Raw genomic sequence first — 25,277 nt, 5'->3', positions numbered from 1 at the left:
TCGTCGCCTTGGCCCAGGATGTACTGAACGCCTAACAAAAAGGATGTTCGAAAAAAAAAGTGTCACACCACCACCACCACATCTCATCGCATACACTAGACATTGTTTTTTGTTTTTTACTTCCGAAAATAGATGACATGTTGCACCGGAACTACAGATCTTTAGTTGCAGGAAGGGAAAACTATATACGCGCACGGCAGTGGGATTCGAGCAGGTAAACACGACCAACGACCCCCTTCGGGAGCGTACCCGTGACGTCAATGTTTCAGTGAGTGGAAATCTCTGCCTGCTTGTCGCTCATGGGGACTCGATGCTAGTTGTGGCGTCACAGGAGCGAGAAATAGCTCAAAAAGCCGTCCCTTCGCGGCACAAAAAGCCACTGGAGGTGTTTTGCTGGATCAATAGAGTTGCGAACTTCCTCCAGTTTTCTTCAAGGTAATTTTCTCAATTGGAATATATTTAAGTTAATTTACTTACTAACACCCACACTTCACCTTAGCAGCCGTATGACTGCGCTGGTCCCCACCGCCTGCTAAGTACCCAAGGCAGCTCTTTCGGACTTGCAGTGGTCCCGAGTTCTAAGCCCGGGCCAGGAGAAATTTTTCTTGGACTGACTCTGTAAAAAAAAAAAATTCATAGCTTTACTTTTTAGCCGTATGGGTGGACTCGTGTGGATTAAGTTATTCGTACCTCTGAGCGCACGAGCCATTAGCTGCGTAGCAAGATGAACAAACTCTGAGAGCAGGTGCCAGATTCGAGGTGCTGCGTTCGCCTTTGAGCTAGACACATATCACGCGCACATACATTCAGTTTTGATGTGGTTGAGCTCATCTCCAAACATCCTCGGGAAATGATAGAGAAAGTAGTCCAAATCCCGTGTTAAGCCTGAAGTGCCCGCCAGTAGTTTGCACCGTGGCACGCGCTCTCCCTTACTGGCTACGTGAAGCCGATGAAATGAAGAACGGCTTCGTCTTGAAGGCTTGAGCGGGGCTTCTCTAAGGTGCTTATTCTCCTGCTAGAGAAGAGCGATCAGCACCAACGTTGTAGCGCGAAGTAAATGTGAAGATGTTGCCGAGAGCATAAGCGACAACGACGGCGAGATCCCAAAGTTCGTGTCCGTGAAGCAGACCAAAGGTACCCACGACGACAAGGCCTAAAAGGACATAACCCTGATCAAACGTAAACACCGACAAGACCTCGTGGTGTGTGTTTGAGAAGCCGTGGACCGTGTCTGCCAGGTTCAGAGGGCAAGCAAAATCTTGCTTCGCCACCGAGTCATTTTAGCGGCAATTTATTGACACATCTTTTCATTGATGACCTCTAGTTCCTCAATGACCTCTCGCTCTTTCTTGGCCATCGATGGTCGCTCCACTAACGAAGTTAGAATCCTTAGTGAACGCGTGATATACTTAGTTATGAAGTTTGCCTACGCGCTTAGGCGTCGCTTATCGCATTATCCTTGATGGCTGTTTAAAATTTATGGGTTTTAGAAAACTTTGTGGCACGCGCCTACTCATCAGGTGCAGATGATCCTCCTGGACGAGCCGACGCGGAACATGGACCCACGCAGCCGGCGGGAGATGTGGGAGCTCCTCTTCAAGATCCGCCGTTACAAGGGCGTCTTCCTCACCACCAGTGACTTCTCGGAGGCCGAGGCCCTAGCCGACCGTCTCGTTGTGATCCAACACGGGGAACTTAGCTTAGTCGGCTCGCCCGAGTACATCATGAGCCAGCTCGGCATGGGATACATGGTACGCCAGACATGGTCCTTCCTCCACTGTAAGCTTCTGATGGAGCGCCTCTGCTGACCACTGTTTTGACGCAGGGAGCACTGATTTCCGCGTGAAATGGCGTTGCAGCGTGTTTTCAGTAAGAAGAAAACGGGAAATTTTACAGCGAAAGCTGTTATAGCTTAGTTAAGAGCCATACACAGTGGGTACAATGGCGGAGTCGATGTCGCAGTTAGGCGTAACGCGCATTATTAATGGTTTGGTTTGGTTTGGTTTGTGGGGTTTATCGTCCCAAAGCGACTAAGGCTATGAGAGACGCCGTAGTGGAGGGCTTCGGAAATTTCGACCACCTGGGGTTCTTTAACGTGCACTGACATCGCACAGTACACGGGCCTCGAATTTCTCCTCCAAAGAAATTCAGCCGCCGCGGCCGGGATCGAACCCGCGTCTTTCGGGACAGCAGCCGGGCACCATAGCCACTGAGCCACCGCGGCGGCGCATTATTAATGGTTCTTGAAGAAAGGAAATAAAGGAATCCTGTCGCGGCGGCAGGGGCGAGACCCAGTCTTGTCTTACTGAACCCTCCGTTGGTTCTGAGGAAAGGAAAGGCGCATAACTGCCTCACTTTGAAGATGGACACAACCGCCACCTCAGAGCGCTACTGAGGCATCCACTGGCACAGTGGGCCAGTTATGCATCTTTCCTTTCCTTAGAACCAAGAGAGTCTGAACCCTCCGCTGCTTTTGAGAAAAGGGAAGGCGCATACCTGCCTCTTATTCTAGTAGAAGAATAGCGAGTTGGGCGAGTTGGTACCGGTTCATTATGCACCAACAGCGCGAAGTAGACGGGTACAACAGTGAAGACGACAAAACCAGCGCTCGTTTTGTCTTCACTGTTGTCCCCGTCGGCTTCGCGCTGTTGTTTCATAATCAATCTTATTAATGACCATATATGCATATAGCTAATGACCATATATGCAGAATTATTCTCTACTCAACATTCATAGATCCCTGGGAGTCTTCATACCACTCCTGGCGCAGTGGTGCAGCGGTTAAGCGATGCGCCACTGCCCTGCGATTGCAGGCGCTGCGACCGATGGATCTTGTGCGACCGAGGTTGCTCTTGCTGAGAACCTCTAGCGACCAATCAGTAATTTAACCGCCACCTGCCACGGTGTCCACTTTGCTGACAATCCGGTAGGCAGGTTTTGATGACGCCGCAAGGTCGCGAGACCTAGATGGCCCACCGTCCTCCCAGGTCGCTTCTAGGCATTTTGTTGCGAAAGTACCTCTACGCCCACCGTTTCGCCACCTTGAGCCGTCGCCTAGCAACCGCAGCAGCCGCCGCTGCGCTTCGCCAGATGGCGCCGCCGCCGCCGGCTCTCGCTTCGCCAGTTGTGCGTAGTAGAGGGGGGGAGGGGGTGTCGCTTCGAAGGCAAATATAGATAGTTTTCACGTCACGTCACGGGCGCCATCTTTGGGTACTGTGGCTAGCTTCCACAGTGTACGCAGGAACCGGTTTGCGATGGACGGGTTAACAAATCGCCGAGGCTCTCGCTGTGCTTTCGGGACCCAGAGATGGCGTCCACTATGACGTCAGTGAAAACTATGTATACGGTTTGCCTCAGTGTGTCTTCTTCGTGTATAAACAATAGAGCTTAACCAAAACGCCTAACCACAAGCGAATTCTGAGCGTAGCCAGGCAGCAGTTGCTTTCGCAACACATCCAAGTTTAACCAGAGCTAAACAACTGCAATTTTTTTTCATGGATTCGCTCACTGTCAGCGACGCTGGATTTTCTGCGACACAAGCTCCTTGAAGCTATCGCGTTAAAGCGCTGAAGGAGACACGCAGCTACATAGGAAGAAATGCTGTTATTTTTTCTGTGGCTGTTCAAATTCACCTTTGCCTTTACACTGCCCTATTGCGCAGCTCTTGCTCCACAAGGGTCCCGGGTACAAGTCCAGAGGCGTGGAGACCGTGCTCCGCAAGCACCACTCAGGGGCGGAAAAGGTCGAAGACAAGCCGGGCATCGTCGTCTACCGGCTGACCGGCAGCTCCGACGCGCTGACCACTCTGATGCGGGACCTCTTCGCCGACCTGGAAGACTCCAAGGCTAGACTGGGCGTTGCCAAGATGGGCGTCATAGTCACCACACTAGAGGACATCCTGGAAGGGTGCGTTAGAGCAATGCCACCTAGGTTACTAGGTGGTATCAGTTAGAGCCGTAACTACATTCCCACCTTCTTCTAGCTCGGACCTCAAAGGAGTGCGTCCAATAATCCTAGAGCCAGAAGACTGGTTTGGTTTGGTTTATGGGGTTTAACGTCCCAAAGCGACTAAGGCTATGGAGACGACGTAGTGGAGGGCTCCGGAAATTTCGACCACCTGGGGTTCTTTAACGTGCACTGACATCGCACAGTACACGGGCCTCTATAATTTCTCCTCCAAAGAAATTCAACCGCCGCGGCTGGGATTGAACCCTCGTCTTTTGGGTCAGCAGCCGAGCACCATAACCACTGAGCCACCGCGGCGGCAAGACTGAAACGACGTTTGAATTGTGGGTTGCAAATTTGCAGAAAAAAGGCTATGAGTGCTAGCTTGTGCGAGGCGGAATTCAGCTGTTGCAATTGGCTTCGAAAGCCCCTGCCCACTGCTCGCTGTCTCGGCTCTGCTGTTCCAGGAGGCGCGCAGCCTTACGGTGTTTAAGCGCAGAAAGGTACAGCGTTAGTAGGAAATTGACGTAGCTAATAAAATATAGTGTATTCTTTCTCTGTCCGGTCTATTCACACAGTATACTAAAAAAACTCTACATTATCTCCTTACGGAATGTGCCTTCATGTTGTGTCATTGATTGCTGCACTGATAGGGGTGCTTACTGACAGTGCCAATTGTGTAACTGCTGCGCTGGGTACTCAAAGCACTGTCTGATAGTATTCAGTGTAAAATACTTGAAACAGCTTGTAAATGCTATGCCTAATGCCGAGTTTCAGTTTGACCTCTGCAGACTATGCGGGACATGCAAATTTGATAACAGATAAACAATGACTGTTTAGGTAACAGAAAGAATTCCGTTGGGGTGCGCGAGTGGAAGAGAATCTAGTGGGGAGATGGTTTTGGGAAGTTTTCTGGAATAGCCTGGCCTCAGCATCGAACAGCGCTTGTTGGACACCGGTGGGAGGGGCCATTCTCTTGAAGCCGACGCAACCTAAATTACAACGCTTACAGAAATTTCTTCAGTTTATAGAGTGCCCATAGACTTTTGCCAATGAAGTCTACAGACTGTCTATTGACAACCTATACTTATGTGACCATACACATTTAGTATACTTTTTTCTATAAACGGTCTTTACACTGCAAATATACAAAAGGAAATATCTACGGGAAGGCAATAGTTTATAAGAAGTCTATTAGAAAGTCTATAGACGATTTTAAAAGCGGATGATGAATATGCGTGATGGCCGTCATATTCTCTCCTTCACAGCATCCACGAACAACACTCACTTGGGCGCTCCAAACGCGTCGCCAACAAGCGTCTCAGCTCCTCTGCTCTTTTATTTATTTATTTATTTATTTATTTATTTATTTATTTATTTATTTATTTTACCCTCAGGGCAAAGCATTACAGAGGGGAGTGGGTAATACATAACACTGAAAATACAAACAACAGCAGAGAAGAATAAATTGTCAAAACATGGATAAGTTAGAATAAGTGATAAACACAATATATCATTCAACAGAAGCGGTAACAGCAGTCCGAAACAATACAGGGTCAGGAATTGTGGCGACTGAAGAAGGAAGGTGGTTCCAGTCACATGACGTGTTAGGAATAAAAGAATCCTTGAATGTTTTAGTTTTGCATGCAGAAATGCCTACTTTATGTATGTGATCTGTGTGGCGTGAAATATTTGAAGGGGGAAGAAGTAACTCGCAGCGAATGGACTCATGATGAAATACTTTGTGAAAAAGACACAAGCGTGCAATTTTGCGTCGTGATGCAAGTGAAGTTAGGCCCAATGTAGTTTTCATAGCCGTTACGCTTGACGTACGCCGGAAGTCAGAGAGAATAAAACGCGCTGATTTGTGTTGTACCATTTCCAGTTGGTCGATCAAACTCTTAACACCAGGGTCCCAGACTGATGACGCATATTCTAGTTGTGAACGTACGAGTGTGGTATAGAGTAGAAGTTTGATGTTAGTTGGCGCTGCGTGAAAGTTACGTCTCAGATATCCTAGCATGCGATTAGCTTTGTTAGTGATGTGCTCAATGTGCGCATGCCAGCTAAGGTTAGACGTAATATGAATTCCGAGGTACTTATATTTTTTAACTGAATCCAGTAGCACACCATTAAGAGTATATACGGGAAGATCACTATTAACACGAGAAATGCGCATAAGTTTGCACTTTTCAGCATTCAAAGTCATATTCCAAGTTTTGCACCATGTTGAGATAGTTTTAAGGTCAGATTGAATCATGTGCTTGTCGTTATCATTTGTTATTTCCCGAAAGAGGACGCAGTCATCGGCAAGAAGATGTACAGAAGAAGAAAGATTGCTGGGTAAGTCGTTGATGAATATAAGAAAAAGCAGGGGACCCAAGACGGTGCCTTGGGGAACCCCGGAAAGAACAGGGTGAACGGCGGAATTAACATTATTGACGGAAACAAATTGCTTTCGGTGAGTAAGGAAAACTTCAAGTCATTTTAAAATGTTAGTGTCTAAACCTACCATGCGCAGTTTTAGTAACAAAAGATGATGGGAAACCTTATTAAATGCCTTCGCGAAATCTAGGAAGATGCAGTCGGCGATCGAGTGACGGTCTAAAATTGCGTGAAGTTTGTGTGTGAATAAGAGTAGCTGTGTTTCGCATGAATAGGACTTCCTAAAACCGTGCTGAGAAGGATGAAAAAACGAGTTTGATTCAAGGAAAGTGACAATATGTGAAAAGAGTATGTGCTCTAAGATTTTACATGGGATGCTGGTAATAGATATGGGCCGGTAGTTAAGAGGGGAGTGTTTATTACCAGATTTATACACAGGGACCACCTTACCAATCTTCCAATAAGCCGGTAGTTCACCTTTCTCCAATGATTGCTGAAATATTTTAGTTAAGGCGAGCGATGAATACATTTTCGTACTTTTCAGGAACTTTGTAGTAATGCAATCAACACCAGCACTGGAGGATATCTTAAGGTTGTCAATTATTTTAACTATACCATCAGGATGAATGACCACAGGGTACATTGGGAGGAAGTTGTTATGATCCAATTGGGGGAAATCCGTAGTTACACCACTTACGGTCAAAGAGGCCGTGTCTCGCTTGAAGTCTGACATGAGCAGCCTGGAGTCGCGGTTAGAGCCTGAGAAGCCAGGTCCAGGTGAGAGAAAATGTTCGACGCAAAACCACGCACTGTCGATGATTTGCAAAGATGTTCATATATGTTATTGCAGGGCATCGTAAGTGTGGCCAAACATTAATTAGGCTAGCCATGGTAAAACTTTGCTCGCCCAAGCATTCCCGTCATGAATTAAGCGCTCTTTAATAAGTTCTCACGTACGGTGGCGCCCCTTTTCCCTCCTGGAAATTCAGAGACCTGCATGAAGCTTTCAGAACATAGCTGCTTCTCTGAAGGAACTGTGAGGACGGATAAGGGTTAGCCTGTATCAGCAGAGTACGACATTTTTACGGAGACTACGTCCATTTAAATCAGATATTTTATAAGGTAGAAAAGACGAAAGAGTTAAAGCAGACTTTGGAGCTGGATTACATCACCATTCACTTCTAAACGATGACCACAGAGTCATTTTTGGTCTTGACATCGGAAGTTCGAATCTAGTGGCGGGATAAGAAGAAAGGTTTTGTTTTATATACAGTTCTGAATGAATGAATTTTGCTGGTAAACAATTCTTTGCGTAGCCACAGGAGCCAGAGAATCTATTATTGATAGGAACAAAAATTGGATGGAGCTTTCCTCAGAGTCCCTTCCCGGGACCAGCACGAGCGGGGCGCATGATAAGGTTGCGGGAATCCGCTCTTGGGCGTGACGTCATCGTCGTCCTTCTCCCGTACATTGCGCGGCTGCAACATTTGGACGCAGTACTGGGCGGCGGCGACATTAGGGACGCCTTGCGAGCTCTGCGACACCGGACAGTCTTCGTGGAAGTCCCGACCAGGTCGAGGCTGCAGAGTCTGTTCCACAAGAGGTTCCTGCACTGGAAGCGCGCGTCTGTTCAACGCACCCTCCGTTGGCTGCTTCCCACGGGCCTGTTGCTCTTGGGCGGATACTGCGAGAGATCCATGTTGTACGGCACCCCCAGGCATGACGCGGCACTCACCTACGGCGTCCACAACATCGTCGCCGGCGCCGTCGGATTCTGTGGTGCCAAGGGCGGACGCTTCCAGGTGAGCGTTGCTGATGATCATCCAGAAACTCTTGATAGCACGAAGTGGTCAATGTGCAAGAGGGAAGCCTCAGTCCGCCCAACCGGTCCTTGGACTGGTCCCCTGTTTTTGGGAGTAATAAAAGAGATCACCACCACCTCAGTCCGCCAGCCAACGTTCCGACAGGTGGACCTGTCTTCGTTGGGGCCCAAGAGAGGACTAGTCCTCAACGTTTTCTAGCCGACTCACGCTTACCTCCGGCACATTCATTACACACCCTCTGCCCCTCCTTTACCGTATACTCTCAGGAGCTGTCACCGCACCTAGATTTCAGACCTCGGCATTTTACTCCATCTTTGCAGTAAACCGACGAGCACAACGCGGCGGACTGCATAAGCGGGCTCTCTCACGCATTCACAAGCCAACCACATGGGCCTGTACCCTGTCTCATTATACAGAACCGGACACAAATAGACCAGCACGATAAACCATACGAGTGTACATGACATATCCAGGGCCCGCTTGCACAAAACTCTTTAGTCCAGACTTACTCTAATCTCCAGGCTCAATAGAAATTCAGTGCAGTCTTAACCTTCCCTAGCAGTTAAGTCGCTTGCACGAAAGGAACTAGACTGGAAGAAGACAGGAAATCAAGATTTGAATAAGGCTGGAACCAAGGCTGCATTCTAGCAGCCTTATAAATTGGATTGAACTGCTTTCTTTTCATGAGAGCATCACCTGTTTTCAATGAAGTGCAGAGAAAAAAGCTTTTACATTGGCATCACTGCTGGTCGTGCATGCTTACGGTGTTTATTGATGGCGCGTGCCAAGGACCAGATTCATGGGGTGGTTACGCCATAGGTAAAGTCTGCCTTCAGAAAATAGGCTCCGGGATTTTTTGATGGACACTTATTTAATCTGCGCCATGCATGCTTACTGCTGGAGAAGAACCGAAACTGGGCGAGTTGGTGCAGCTTACTGCTGGCTCGCGAAAAACGATGCTTGAAATCTACATCGAAGTGTCGTGTATCGGAGGTTGTGACCGAGTAACTGGTGCGCGCACAAGAACAGTGTTATTTCCAGTGCAACCTTCGGCAAGGCGGTTCGTATCGCAAAGCAAAAGTCGTCACAAGCACAGAGCCACATGTTCCTCTTACGTCGTCTCTGCAGCAATTCATGGCCCAGAGCATGTGTCCTGTGCTAGAGGAGAATGGCGTGCGGTTGGAGACCATCGACCTAACTAATGTTGCTCCCCAGCTGCTCTCCATGGCGGACAGGGACGTCTACAGCTACGTTTTGCGCTACCAGATTGGCGCGGTATCGAGTGAATCGGCGTCCGTGTACGTAAGACGTTCTTTCTGGACAGAGAAAACATTTATATATGGCGTGATAGATGTCTTAAATAGTATAACTTGTACCTGCTAACCATGCAGCGCGTGCTGGCCTGCCACCGACGTATACAGTGCCGTTCTCATTTAAAGGAAACACTTAATTTGTACTATAGGAAATATCTCTGCATTTTACACTGATTTGTTGTAAGATCTCTTCATGCGACTCTGTGAGCGAACATGTATTAAAAAAAATTCAGGGGGGCACTTTGATGACCTAAAGTGCGATGAGGCGAAAGCCTTTAGCGCGGTGTCGCTGCTTGTGTCACTGATGTGTGGTTAAGATGTTAAGTACAGAATTGTTTGTGACCCTTAAATGCTGGAGACACTGGAGGGCGTTTGGGAGGCATCCGTATGATTTATTTATTTATTTATTTATTTATTTATTTATTTATTTATTTATTTATTTATTTATTTATTTATTTATTTATTTATTTATTTATTTATTTATTTATTTATTTATTTATTTATTTATTTATTTATTTATTTATTTATTTCGACCTCAAAGGCCCCATTGAAGGGGTATTACATGAGGAGGTGGAATACTCAGCAGAATATTTCTTCGATGGATGATTTGAATGATGATGAGTTGGTCAGATCCACGATGGCGTTTGGCAGGTCATTCCAGTCCCTTGCTGTATGAACAAAAAATGGTGACAGATGCGCAGACGTGCGGGCAGGGGGAGGACAGACGGCCTTCGTGTTGTTTGTGCCTCCTTCCAACACTCTCCAGCGCCCCAAACAAGGAGAACTACATATGCGTTGGCAGGAAGTAGCGTAGCCATCAGCACGCTCAGCTGCGAAGCGGAAGGATGGTGGTTCGAATCCCATCGTGCACAAATATTTGTTTTGTGGTCTGACTAGAAGAAGCGTGACACCTTTGCTGACAACCTTCTGCTGACAATCTTCCGTCGACAACGATGAGGCATTAAAGGTTTTCGCCTTAATAAATATTACTGACCTGTACCTGATCTGAAATCTTCGCTTTATTCAGTGCTGAAATAACGTTCCTGTTCTCCCTCTAAGTGTGAGCCTTACTGTGGGTACAAAATACTTGGAGCTTAGTATATATGGTTCACTGACAATACAGGATCACACTTTGGTTCAACGGACAGAACCCGCACTCGGCGTTGCTGGCCTTGAACCTTCTGCACACGGCACTCCTGCGCAACCTGACCGGACACAAGACCGCCGCCATTCGGTTCACGAATGCCCCAGACACCTTTCAGGCACGATGCCACGAACGCAGTCAAAGACGAATGCGAAAGTGATTGAGTAGAATGGGCCGTATTACACGAACTACCTAGTTGTGTAGCGCTCGTGTTATGTAGGCAGCCTTCCTATCTTATGCGAAGTTTTTACGATATTTATTCATTTGTGGATACCGTAAGCCTTGCCTTGGCAAGGACAAAACGGAGATAAAAGCATGCGCACGCACTATTATACGTTATATGTAAAATACATGAACTGTCACTACATGTGACCTCAATAATACGCGACTTCGATATTTCCTCTTGATATAATACACTATCAGATAGTACAGGTATAAATAGCATTAAGCAGGGAAATTACGACACTTGATAAGAGCGATAAGTCCGCAAAAATAATTAATACTCCGGCTCATACGCTCCATTATTTAGAGGTTTAAATAAAGCTTTAAAGGTATTCAGCGCACTTTAGTCGTTTGGTTTCTGCTTTGGCTAGGGTGGATGAATTAATTTTAAACAATGCAGCCTTTATTTTGAATTGTGCAAGTGCTGTCGTTGTTGTTTTTTCATTTCTGAGATGTACCATTTCAGCTGGTCTCTCTGGAGTTTTTCTTGATTTGAAAATAAACTTTTTCTCTGCATTGCCCTGTTCTGCACCAAAGCTGAGTTTAGCTAAACTTAAGCCAGCTGGAACATGATTTCATACTATGTGATAAATGAAGTATACAATTGTTATTTGCTGTAGACAGTGTGCACATCGTCAAAAAGTTTGGGAAAGTTAAAGATCATACATCACACATGATTTGCACACCAAATAGCGGGTAACAGGAAATATGCCTCGCCCTGAATACACTAACAAACTTTCGTAAGAAATGTATCAATAATTTCCACATCCACACATTTACTCGCAAACCACTTGCACTGTTTAGTAGCCAAATGAAAAAAGGAAATTTAAGTGTGTCACAAAGCGATACAAATGATCCGACACATTATTGGTGAGTTAATCCTGGACGGCAGTTTACGCTCGTCTAGTAATAATAGTGGTAGTAACAATCAATCAACATCCCGACTGTCGGTCTTGGTGCTGATGCACTAATAACAAGGCAGCCAAACCAAAGAAACACAAAAAGCACAAACTGCGTCTATATGGGACGTGCACTAAAAGGCGATGTCACCATATAACAGCCGTTCTGAGAAAAGTAATAGGCGTTGTGGCGGTGGGGATGGGGGATGGTAGTGTTTGATTAAAAAAAATCAAGGAAGAAAAGAATGTTGCCGGCCGCTGCAGTTGCTATTTAACATCTTAAGCACACGAGCTGCAGCCGGCGAAGGTGAAAGAGAAAGCGAGAGGATAGCGAGTAGTTGTGTAAAGGGGAGCAATAGCAAGAAAGGACGGGGAACAGAAAGGGACACATCACAGCACACAACACACCACAACACAACACAACACAACACAACACAACACAACACAACACAACACAAAACAAAACAAAACGCAACGCAACGCAACACAACACAATACAACACAAAACACAACGCAACGCAACACACAACAACACAACACAACGCAACGCAACCGCACCGCACCCTGTCTTTCCACTGGCCACTGTCTTTCGTCTGGCCACCTGATTGTGAGCAAACTGCCCACCGTGGCAGCTGGCGGTTAAGTTATTGGTCGCGAGAGGTTGCTCTGCAAGAACAATATGTATCTTGCAAGCACCACCGGTGGCAGTATCTGCGATCGCAGGGCAGTGGCACATCCCGTAACCGCTTCACCACTGCTCCGGGAGTGGTATGAGGACTCCCTGGGATCTGTGAATGTATGTAAAGAATGATCAATTCCGTCTATAGGCGCATTATCTCATTACCGCTATCGCGTCATACCGGTAAGGCGGAGCGTAAGTCCGATTTCGCCGATCTTTGTCTGAAGCCTCCTTGACCTTGAAAACCGAGGCTCTAACGGAAACCGAAGTGAAAATCGAAGAGCTGGCGAACCTAATTCGCATTTTACCTAACCACACCAAATTGTGCAGCATTTTTTGCCCTGCTTTTCTGAGTGGGCATTTGAAGAACGCTTTGAAGGCAGGAATGAAGAAGGTTAATGGGACTTGATAAGTGTAGGTACTTACTGAGTACGGTCTCTGATGCGTTAAAGTTGATTCTGAAGATGGCGCTATAGAGATCAACCTTAGCTATGAACCAATTAGCCCATACCAAAGTACTTCCTGACGCGTTCCACTTGTTTCGACAACAGTGAAGTCTCAGCCCATCATACACCTGCGTAACAGAGACGCCCCTGCAGATGTTTTTGGTCGTGATCAACGGGAGTGTGGTGACCGTGGCGTGCTTTGGCGCAGGCCGAGGAGACCGCGGGCGTACTGCTGAGCTTCTTCCGCGAGTTCGAGCTGGGCGGCCCTCGGAGCCAGAATGCCGGCTACGTGGTGCACGTGGTGTTGGTGCGCGTGCTGTGCACAGTGTTCGTGCCCACCGCGCTGTGCTACCACGCGGCCCACTTTGTGGTCGTGGTGCTGGGCGAGCGCGTGTCGGGCGCCAAGCACCAGCAGCTCATGACGGGCATCGGCGGCACCCTCTTCTGGCTGGGCCACCTCCTCTTCGACGGCTGCCGCGGAGTGCTGCACGAGTTCGCCTTCACCGCTGCCACAGATTCCTTCCGCCCCTTCCTCAGCTGGATCTTCATCCGTGAGCCGCAACTTAGTTTTCACAGCGAGAGCTGTTATTTGCACGTTAGGCGAAATCGCGTTGTCGTTGTCGTCGTCCGCGCCCTCCTCATCTTTCTCCTCTCCTTCCTGCTCTCTCTCTTACGCCCTTTTCGCTCACTGGGCTTCTAGTGCAGGACACCCGCCTTATATGGATGTATACGCGAACATGCATGGCTGCGGTTGAACACGTGTCCTGCATCTAGCATCACACATCTTGACTATTAGTGTACACTATTACTCCAAATCTAAACATGTCATTCAGTTAACTTTAACCCTTTCCACTAACTCGAGTGCAGCGGCATAAACACTAAAGGTACTAGGAGACCCCAACCCGGAGTTAAGAAACGACCGTACTGGCACCAACATTCCGCGCTAACCAATCTTATGTGGTATTCCACATTACTACATGACTAAACGTCCGGCAATTTTTTTTTGCTTGTACTTTTATTAGCTTCTATGCACTGTCGTGAAGAGCCTTTACAAGCTTCGTTTTCGCTCTTTCTTCGTTTTAGATGCCATATTTGTCGTCTTCGTGTTGTATACTTTCGTGGCCATCAGTTTGGCCTACTTGTTCTCATTTTGGTTCGACAACGCATCCAACGCCTTCTACACGATAGCCACCATGTACCTCGTCGGAGGTGAGTTATTCTTGTCCAAGTACCATCTAGAAACGCCACTGAGACATCCACGTCCACAAAAAAGCGTCGCATTTTCCAAAAGTTCATAACTAAAACACTGTAGTCGGTGGTTTATGTGAGACTGTGTATGCCAGAATAGTGTCCAGGCCATTTGGTTTAACGGCATGTTATGTAACGGTCCAGTCGGATAGAAATCATTGAAGTTTCTTGGATTAGGGTCGAGTCCAGTCGAAAAGAACAGAATATTCTTTGTCGTCGCAACAATTTTTTGTAGTATTTTTGGCCATTAACTTTTTTTGGAGTGATGCCATTTTTTTTCTATAGTAAGGTGCTTTCCGTTGTACAGAACTACAGAAACGTACTACAGGGAAATACTATAATGCTATATCAAAATATCCCGCTATGACAGAACAAAAATCATTTTGTCGTACTTTGGGCACGATTCTGTCATTCTTTTCAAATGAGAATGAACTGAATTTAAGAGTACGCAGTCGCACAAATCAGGTGGTGATGATGACATTTTTCAATGGCGAAAGGGCAGCTTTGGCCGAAGAGCGCACAGTAGAAGGTATTTTTCTATAACGTGAGGAGGAGACCAAATACCTGTGTTAGGATAAACGAACAATTCCAAAGACGTTTATTCGTCTTTCCGTTACAAAGGGTCACTGGGTTAACAAGAGGCCGTGTTGCTTCTTTCGTGTCCAACACCTGAGTCTGTTCTTCACGCGCCGCGCGAGCGCTCGTCCTCCTCATCCTCTCCTCACATCACTCTCTCCTCCCACGGCGGCTCGGGTTGCTCGGACTCAAAGTTCGGGTTGCTCGCCCTCCGGCGAAGGATCTCCGTCGGCGGGGATGAGCTGGCGCTCACATTCGGCCATCCTGTGCCACCGACCGCCCCGGTCGGGATCGTCCTCGCGGCCCGATTCTTCCGAACTTGTCTCGTGTAATTCCCGGTCCCAAAGCTTCAGCTTGTCAACCGGTGCAATACTGCTGTAAGCTCTTCGCCTTTGCCGCCCCTGAGGCACGTTTTCGATGCGGTAGCGGTCGTTGGGAAGCCTTTCTCGGATGATATACGGTCCTTTGTATTTTTCTTTCAGTTTCCTTGACTCCCCACTTGCTGCCGGTTCTCGCTCAACTAGTACAACATCTCCGGGATTGTATGTCGGCGCTTCCACCCGCTTCCTGTTGTACCGCTCCTGTTGCTTGCGTTGGTCTTCTCGGATATTCTCCGCCGCTGCGGCTCGCCTGGTTTCAACTTCATGGTCAAATTCCTCGGCGAGGGCGTCTTCCACGGTGTCGCCCTTGATGCCTCGCGGCCTGAAGTTGAAGAGCAGTCCGAACGGAGTAGTTTTAGTGGCTTTGTGGAGCGTATTGTTTATGCCCCACATCACCTGAGGCAACGAAGAGTCCCAGTCTTTGCCGTTTGCATCTTTCGTCAAGCTTGCCACTGCCGGGGTTATCATGCGATTATATCTTTCGACTTGTCCGTTAGCTCGCGGAGTGGCAGTAGCGTTTTTGACGTGCACGATGTTGTAAGTTTCGCACGCTGCTTTGAATTTGGCACTTGTATAAGCAGTTCCGCGGTCCGTGATCACCATAGCCGGTGGGCCAAAGATTCCTGCCACATCGTGTAGAAACTGCGCCGCTGGTGCAGCTGATGTGTTGCGGACTGCACGCAACAATACGAACTTTGTGAAAGAGTCGACGACTACAATTATGTAGGCGTTTCCGGACTTGCTTCTTACAAATGGGCCTAGGTGATCGATGTGTATTGATCGAAATGGCTTGTTGCCCTTGTCAATGCTGTGAAGTTTGCCCGGTCTCTTTCCAGATGGCGTCTTGTGGAAAAGACATTCGATGCAAGAAGCTATGTATCTTCTAACGTAACGCTTCATGCTGGGAAACCAATACCTTTCCCTAAGTTTCTTCAAGGTTTTCTCCATTCCAAAATGGCCAATGTCATCATGACAGGTCCTGACGATTCTCCAGCGAGTCTGGTTTGGAACTACCCACAGCAGTCCTTCGTTCGTGTCGGTTTCTTGGTTCTTCTTGAATACTATGCCATTACGCAGCCGGTATTCGTTTTTGACGCGCCTGTCTTCTTTGGATAGGTCTTCTTTTTTTTCTAGCCTTTCCTTCAAAGCTTGAACTTTTGGATCATTCAGCTGGGCAACGGTGAGCACGTCTTCTGTCGCTATGCATGTTGCAAGGACGTGAAGGCCAGGAACGATATCCGTCTCTTCTGGGGGGTCGTATGCAGATCGGCTAAGTGCATCAACATGAGCCATTGCCGCCCCCTTACGATATTCCATGTCGAAGGTAAACTCTTTGCTCGTTATCATTAAGGGCTGGACAATGCCGGTGTCCGACTCACCCTCTTGTGGCGATGCATCGTCTGGGTAGCAAATTTCCGCTCGTGCGACTCGTTCGTTCTCTTTGATGATCAGTTCATGATTGGAAATGTTCATTATAGGGACGACTGTTTCGTTGGTCCCGTCAACGCTGAGGACACAGCGTGGTATGCAATGCTCTTGACCTTCTTGGCACCTGAGCTGCATGTCCACGAAGACATCTGAGCGTGGTGCGCTACCAGTGGCGTAGAGCTTAACGAAACCCACGTATTTTGGGGGCACAACCGTTGTTTCCTTCGCCCATAGGCACACAGGTCGTTCTGGGTGCTCTGGAATTTCAATGGACTGAAGCGTGTCGTCTCTATTGTCCTCGTTCTTGTGCTCCTCAAAAATCCGCACTGTGTTCTTCCGCCTCACAATCGTGATGTGTGGTTGCTCGGTGAAAGGTTGGCCCACAAGTAGGGGTATGGACTGTGACGCGTCCGGCACGACCAGCACGGGAACGTCCGCTGTAGCTTGGTCGACCGTGAGGGTGATGTTCGTTTCCCCACACGGTGTGACATGTCCGGACCCGTAGCCCCCGATAGTGAACGGCTTTGTCAACTTCGTGTAAGCGACTCCGATTCGGTTGGCATCCTCCTTCCGCAGAGTTACGCATTGGCTACCGAGATCGACGTATGCTCGTATGTCGCAGCCGTTCGCTTTCGCCATCATAAAGTACTTTTCGTTCGCCTCTTCAGCGGCTCGGAGGTCAAAGCCCAACGCGTTCTGAGCGACGCGCGCTCCTCTCTCCGTTTTTGCCCTGCAGTCTTTTTCTCCGTGGCCCACTCGTCCGCAAGCGTTGCATCTCGCCTTTCGCTGTGGGGCCGGGCAATTGAGGGACACGTGACCGTACTCGCTGCAGTTGAAGCAGAGGGGCTCTCCTCTTTCATTCCATGGCGGCTTCCTCCTCGCCTTCGGAGAAAGGTTCTTGTGGTCGGTAGTGTTCAAGGCCGACGCCATTGCTTCGCTTTTGTTGCCATGGGCGTTGGCATATGCGGGGAAACGAGAGTAGTTCGGGGGACCACTTGATTTTGAACTTTTGGAGGCAGTGTTTCCCAATCTTTCTTCGAGGCGTTTCAGGCAGTGAAGAAGGTCTTCCGGCGACTCGTACGTGCGCACGCTCACTGCTCTAATCACGTTGTCATCGTATAGCCCCGTGATGAGGTATTCAATGCAAGCTTCATCTGTGAGGTTGCAACGGCGAGCTTTCGAGAGCTTGTCGTAGTAATAACACTCGATGGGCTCACCGCGCTTTTGCCGTCGCTCCTGCATTTCCCGATGGAGTCGTTGGAATCCCGCTGTCGTGGGGAAGGCGCGCTTAATTTCTTCTTTCCATTCCGGCCATGTTTTGTTGACGGAAGAGAGGGAGTCATACCATGTCTTCGCAGGCCCTTCCAACCTCGAGAGTGCGTTGCCAGATGTCAGCCGGTCGGACCAATGGTAGACTTGTGCCAAGTCGTCCACGCGTCTTATCCACGCGTCTACTGTCGGAGAGCTGGATGACACTGGATCAAACGATGGCACTAACCGAGCTGTCTCTCCCGCGCCGATGATGGGTGTGGCCGCTGCTTGCTGCGTCTGAAGCAAGGCAATTCCGTTGATGGCTTCTCTCACTGCTGCCTGAACGCTGGCCTGCAGGATTTCCGCCACGTTGATCGTTGACGGAGGTATCGGGGATAAGTTCCCACTTGTCACCACGTTGTCGGATCCGCCTTCACTTGAGTCGTCGGCGTCGTCGTTCCCGCCATCGTTGCTCGGTCGTCCGCCATCTTCGTTTGCCATATCCGTTGAAGATGCTCCGGTGCGGGTGACAGGCATGGTGGGGCTTGCCGGTTAACTTCGTAAGTTCGGGCGAACGTTGACTGTATCCCACTTCTGAATTGTTAGGATAAACGAACAATTCCAAAGACGTTTATTCGTCTTTCCGTTACAAAGGGTCACTGGGTTAACAAGAGGCCGTGTTGCTTCTTTCGTGTCCAACACCTGAGTCTGTTCTTCACGCGCCGCGCGAGCGCTCGTCCTCCTCATCCTCTCCTCACATCACTCTCTCCTCCCACGGCGGCTCGGGTTGCTCGGACTCAAAGTTCGGGTTGCTCGCCCTCCGGCGAAGGATCTCCGTCGGCGGGGATGAGCTGGCGCTCACACCTGTTTCCAAGCATTTTACCTGTTTCCAAGCACAGAGTCTGCAGTCATTTTGCTGCGCTGGTCCGCGCTTCAGCGCATTACACACTATCACTTAGTGGACCGAGTCTATCCTTTTTTAGTTTTTTATGACTAGGCTTCAAGGTAATACCAGACGCGCCCTTTTGAGGTTTTTTTTTTCTTCCACCACATCTTTACGAAATTGGCATAGGCGGTGGCGCCAGCTTTCTCCCTATAGGTAATGTCGAAAACTTCTATGACCACGTCGATTGCCCAGGAGTACTGGGTTCCCTGTTTTCCACTGCCACGGACCTGTACCTGTTCTCGCCGAGCGCGCAGGCCGGGATTCGGGGCCCTATAACGCTGCCTGTTCGCTGGGTGCCCACCTACCCCGTCACCAGAGGCATCGTGAGTGTGCATGTTCTGCAATGAGCGAGGATTTCTCGCCGTTTTGCTTCTTGTTCGTCGCAATCCATGGCGAAATCAGTAGTGCGCATCTAAGCGAAGAAAAACGCGGGCGAAAAGTGTTATAACTGGCACAGAGAGGCAATAATCACAACGATTGCGCGTATCATAACTGTCATCATCATCATCAGCCTGACTACGTCCATTGCAGGACAAAAGCCTCTCCCATGTCTCTCCAATTAACCCCTCCTTTACCAGCTGCGGCCACTCTATTCCCGCAGACTTCTGAATCTCATCCGCCCACCTAACTTTCTGTAGCCCCATGATACGCTTGCCATCTCTTGGAATATACTCCATTACTCTTAAGGACCAGTGGTTACTTTGCATTTACATTGCATGACCTGCCCAAGCCCATTCCTTCACGCGGCCCAAGCCGCGTTTGTTCCCTCACCCACCCACGTATATCTGCTGCCCGAAGAGGATACTGCATGGCAAGGTAGGCTTGGGTCCTCAAAAACATATGGACGAGCTGGCTTTGGCTGTGGGGTGTCATATATGCCGGAAAGGCTTTGGCCCCGAAGGGCATGTTTACGGGCAGACTTTTGCTCTGAAGGTCACGTGGACAGGGCAGCGTGGTCCCTGAATCACATGTGGCCAGGGCAGGCGTGATCCATGACGGACATGTGGACAGGGCTACGGGCCCTGAAGAACATGTGGTCAGGGCAACTTGGTTCCCAAATGACCTGTAGATAGTCACTCCCTTGGCGCACGCATGTGGTCGAGATGATGTGCGTCTATCTTTGCTTGGAGGCCAAGAATCTGACTTTCTCTTTCATTCAAATTTCTTGGTGCTGATTTAAAATCGATTGAATATTTATTCAGAAAACTGCCACGGTCCTATGCCAACGAGTTAACTACTTGCAGTATAATGAGCGCTTTACAAGTTTAGTGAGGTGCCGGTCTGGTTTTGCGCACGAAATAGCATTCATAAGTTAATTGGTTTCAAATTGGATAGCTTCAGGTTGACCAGACGAGTCATTGCGTCAGTTTTTAGCTGCTAACCTAAACATGTGAATATTTCGAAATTTGTTATCTGTCTAACAACTTTGTGATCGACTGCAAGAGGTGTGGTTCTCGATCTGTTGAGGAATCACTTGTATGGAGAGCTACTGATGCATAGCAATATTTGAAGCCTTGGCCATCAGTAACAAAAAGGGCATGTAAGTGCTCCAGTGTAGCAACAATAGGGTCGTTAGAAAAGAAAAACAAACAAGATTTCACTGATTACTTGGTTGTTTTTGTATTTTTCTCTTTTCTTTCTTGCGTTGTTTGCACGTGCGAGAAGGAAGAACGGAAGAAACTTTTTCTATGTGACCTGAATGAGACCGGTCACGGATAAGGACGAGAAACAGCGAGCTACTATCAACTTCTTTATTACAGCGCTTTGTGTGATGTCATTCTCCATGTAGTCTTTTTGGCCAGCATCACAAGCGGTGACTCCTGCCTCCCCGGCATATTGTCAAGGGGTTGGGGGAATGCCATTTATTTATTTATTTATTTATTTATTTATTTATTTATTTATTTATTTATTTATTTATTTATTTATTTATTTATTTATTTATTTATTTATTTATTTATTTATTTATTTATTTATTTATTTATTTATTTATTTATTTATTTATTTATTTATTTATTTATTTATTTATTAACACTGCGATCTTGTACATAAGACATAGCAGGTGGGAAAAATGTGTTAAGATACAAAAATACAGACGCATACGAACAAACCAGAATTGCACATAGAAAATGAGCAAAAAAATACCGCGGCAAGGTCATCAACAACAATCATTTAAAGTGCTCTTCAAACAAATGCAATGATCTCTGCCTGACAACATCATCTGTGAGGTTATTCCGGAAAAGAAGAATATTTAAAACAATTAACTCGAGAATTTAATAGCGATTTATAGTTTGGTACCCCGAGGAATAAGCAAGGATATTAGAGGCGTCAGCTTTGAAATTATTATTAATTAACTGAAAGAAAAATTTTAAGCGACATATGTGATTTATGCAAACAAGGGAAGGGGAATGAGGGGCTCGTTATAAATATGACAGAAGCCAACAGCCACAGAAACCAAGGGGCACACGGGATTTTTTTTTAATTTATTTATTTAATTTGTGGTGTTGATAAATTTAGAATATTACTGAATATGTTATCGCTTAATGCTAATTGATTAGAAAAGCAGAAGAAAAAACAACCACATGCCGCCGGTGGGATCCGAACCCACGACCTCCGAATTCGGAGATCGTGGGTTCGGATCCCACCGGCGGCATGTGGTTGTTTTTTTCTTCTGCTTTTCTAATCAATTAGCATTAAGCGATAACATATTCAGTAATATTCTAAATTTATCAACACCACAAATTAAATAAATAAATTAAAAAAATCCCCTGTGCCCCTTGGTTTCTGTGGCTGTTGGCTTCTGTCATATGTGATTTCTGTTAGGAATAGAGGGTAAGGCGCTTTTTTTGAAGAAATCACTGACTGATGCTCGCCCGTAAGTGTTATATATAAACCTTACTGCTTTTTGGATAATAAAAGTTATTTTCTCCCTCCGCTTGGACTTTACAAAACTAAGCGCTGGATCCGCTCGAATCATGCAGCATTGACTATAGCCGCCTTAGCAGCCCTGCAGACTGCTCTCATACCACCGTCGTTCTGTAGGCAATGAGTTATTAAAGCCATAGCATTAGAAGCCTTATCGGAAAGATATGCCGTTTCAAGATAAATTCGCTGATTGGCTGGAGGGAAGTTACAACACCAGACCGGAACATTCCCATTGGCTCTTTAGCTCGAGGAAGTGGCGTCACCAAGCCGGTGAATTCCCATTGGCTATAATGAAGGGACGTCACCAGACGGGAGCATTCCCATTGAATAGAAACAAGTAACGTAACCAGTGCGGAGGTGACGTCACTTCCGGTGAAGGCATCTACAGCTGCTAATTAGGTCTTCATGTGACTTTCTTTCATGTATGTGTGCGGATAGATAGTTGTAGCTAGTCAGCGATGCTCGTCATGTGTCCTCTCTATGAAACCAGTTTATTGTGCTCTTCTGCTTCTTTCCTGCGGCACCTTTCATTGCTTTGCAGACCAAGCTCATCCTGCTCAGGAAGGAGAACACCATATTCTCAGAAGACGGCCTCTCGCTGAAGCAGTACTGCCGAGAAGACTTCGTGCGCTTCACGCAGAGGCTGGAGGAATGCTGCCCGCCGCTCAAGAACGCTCGTGCGTATTTTGCTGGCGTGCGTCATTCGTGGACGCTGTGTAATGTTACGTTTCCCTTGTGTCAGAGCTTGTGGCCAAACACCAACAAATATACCGAAACAGCGCATGGTCCATAACCATCCTAAGTTATACTTATTGGCGTGAGTTCAACGAGGCAGGTTGCCATAATTTATATAGCCGCAATGTTGCTGTTCCTCTTGCATTCGGTTCTTTCCTATTCGTTTCAGACCAGTTAGTCGAGTTCAGCTGTACTCAGTTCAGTCAAATCATTTGATTCCGATCTTGTAGGTCAGTTGATTTGTTCAGTTGGAGATGAAGAGTCAGGTGTCAAAAGTCCTCACAATATGGCTAATGTAGCTTCCTGTAGATTCTGTACAGCTGAACGCAACCCTACCCACTGAGCCGGATTGTTCTATAACCTCGCGGTGCGAATAAATTATTAACACTGATCCCTGCAGATTCCGTCGACCAGCTACAGCCCTTCGGCGTGGGCCTGAATACGGGCTTTTACGAAATGTTTTCCCTGATGCTCGAGGGCGGATTCTGCTTTGTCCTGGTCAGCTTCCTCGATTCCGAGCTGTTGCAGCGCCTCTGGTCGCGTTTTGGGACCAGCGAACCCACCGCCCCAAGCAAACCGTTCCCGGACTCTTCGGATGACGAAGACGTCATGAAAGACAGGCAGCAGGTAGAGAACATCTACAACAAGCGTGACTTCGAACAACACGGGCTGCTCGTGAGACGTTTGAGCAAGACGCACGGCTTCTTTCGACCCCGCCTCGCGATCGACAGCATCAGCTTCTCAGTGCCAAACCGCGAGTGTCTCGGCTTCGTTGGCGTCCTGGGAACCGGCAAGTCCACCCTGCTCGGCGTTCTCGGCGGCGAGCTGTTCCCGCGGACGTCCGGGGACGCCTACATGGGTCCCATGTCCCTCACCCTCCACTACCGACAGTGGCTACGCAAAGTCGGCTATGTTCCGTTTGCCGGGGGTCTCCTGGAGGCGCTAACGGGCCGAGAGATGATCTGCCTGCTTGCCGTGCTTCGCGGAGTCCAGGACGGGCCACGGATCACGAGGTCTCTTCTGCGCATCGTTGACCTCGCCGAACCGGATGCGGCCATCGGGTCGTACGCCGTGGGCGCCAGGATTCAGCTGTCCCTGGCCCTGGCGCTGATGGCCTTCCCCAGGCTATACCTCCTGGACCTTCCGGACTTGGACACGCAGACGCACTCGGTGGTACGACGGGTGCTGGAATCCCTTCGGCAGTTCAGCACCGTGGTATTGGCGTGCGAGCGTCTTCACCACTACGAGAGCGCCTGCGACCGTATCGCCATCATTGCGGCCGGTCGCATCGAATGCATTGGCTCGGTGAAGGAACTCAGTGACAGGTACTGCCGCGGCACCACGATCACCGTGTACACGTTCCCCGACCGCAAGTCTTACCTGCAGCACCAGCGTCTTATCGCACTGGACATGGTGGACCACTTCCCGACGTGCACGCTGGTGCGATGCTACGAGGGCCTGCTGGAATTTCGAATTTTTGAGCCACTGGCCAGCCTGTGCGAGACGTTCGACCGCCTACTATTCCTCAAGCGGAAGCACAAGTTTCACTTTTTTTTACGTCAGTGACACCACACTGGACCATATATTTGCCAGCCTCGGCCGCAAGCATGTTGGTCTTAAAGGCAGCGACTAAGACGACTGCTTAGCATGGCGGCCGGAATAATGGTTATCATCCCTATACATAATCGCAATGGGGGTGTTTACAAACAGTGAAGGTAGGACGATGTTTGGAAGTTTATATTTATTCATTTTCCAGATGAGCATTGTAGTTCTTTAATTAACGGCGTGCGCAATCTCCCTTTGGGTGGTCGCGCTATGTATGTATGTACGTATATATGTCTATTAACATGGCGTCCTTTACTGAATCCCTTAAGCGTCGAGGTTGAGGAGTGCAAAGAAGAACTCTTAATTTTTTATTCAACAGCTGATCGGCTTTTGCAAAGACTACACCTATTCGCACAGTAAATTTGTTCGCTTAGACGACGCTGACAAACTGGCGTTTTGTCCTTGATCGGGTTTACAATTAGTGATGCGCCGTTTGTCAAGTCAAGTTGTTTGTTGTCAAGTTCTGTTAACACGTCTCTTGCCAGATGCCCTGCAGGTTTGGGCAAATGTGTGTAAATGGGGCGAGGGTTGCATTATCTCATGGCAGAACACAAAAGACAAAAGTGAGATATGAGGCACGGTGATGCCCATACTCTTACAACCGAACGCAGCACACACCCTCAGTCGCCACAAGCGCGATGCAATGCGCGAGCGTGGCAGTGTGAAGAGCATTTCGTGGACCCAATGCGGCCCAGTGCGTTCACAGCGCGGTCCAGTACAGTTTCAGTGCACTGAAGTTCGATTTCAGCGGTAATAAATGTGTGCCAGTGGTGGTGGTGGTGAAAAACGTTAATCAAAGAGAGCTTGAGGGTTAAAAAAAAAAATAACCCTGCTGCATGGTCGGTATCCTTAGTCCGGGACACCGCATGACGAGGCCCCGTCTCGCGCCCGCTTGACCAGAGCCCTTTGGGACTCCAGTGTGGAGCAGTTGAGGAGGGCAGTCTCCCATGCCTCTCGGGTGGGGGTGGGGGAGGGGGGAAGGTGAGGATTCTGAGTGCATGCCCACACCATGTGAAAGATATCGCAGATCTCTCCACAGTGCGGGCAGCGCCCATCTGTGTTCGGATCGAAGTGTTTTGCTATTGCAGGACAGAGAAGGGTTCCCGTCTGCAGGCGCCGCAGAGTTCGCTCCTCCGCCTTACTCAGCCCCTTGGCAGGTGCCGGGTAGAGACGGTGGCTGTCGCAATAATAAATTAGGATTTCGCGGAACCGCAGAAGCGGTTTATGAGCTTCTGAGCCATGAGAGCTAGGATGAGGAGCCCGGTGTGTGAGCGCTCGGGCGGCCGCATCAGCGGCCTCATTGCCTCGTAGACCCTGGAGCCCAGATCAC

The 25,277-nt window shown here is 48.3% G+C and overlaps 1 protein-coding gene and 1 pseudogene across 1 annotated transcript; one reads left to right on the top strand and one right to left on the bottom strand.

Annotated features, from left to right (window-relative positions):
* LOC149332132 (phospholipid-transporting ATPase ABCA3-like) overlaps nucleotides 1-23,975 on the top strand; it is a 29,739-nt pseudogene extending 5,764 nt beyond the window's left edge.
* LOC149332133 (uncharacterized) lies at nucleotides 14,413-18,591 on the bottom strand. Its single transcript, XM_089557084.1, has one exon. It carries the CDS (start codon nucleotides 18,274-18,276, stop codon nucleotides 14,869-14,871), a length of 3,408 nt encoding a protein of 1,135 aa, XP_089413210.1. The 5' UTR covers nucleotides 18,277-18,591; the 3' UTR covers nucleotides 14,413-14,868.
* Nucleotides 23,976-25,277: the final 1,302 nt, after the last annotated feature.

The sequence above is a fragment of the Amblyomma mixtum genome, chromosome 8 (assembly GCF_055824585.1).
Source record: "Amblyomma mixtum isolate Tamu chromosome 8, ASM5582458v1, whole genome shotgun sequence".
Lineage (NCBI taxonomy): Eukaryota > Metazoa > Arthropoda > Arachnida > Ixodida > Ixodidae > Amblyomma > Amblyomma mixtum.
Note: the sequence above shows the minus strand (reverse complement) of the source record. Positions and strands in the feature narration are given on the sequence as shown.

What these genes read in the sequence shown, in the direction of transcription:
- LOC149332133 (XM_089557084.1), bottom strand. Translation starts at nt 18,276, where the DNA reads ATGCCTGTCACCCGCACCGGAGCATCTTCAACGGATATGGCAAACGAA.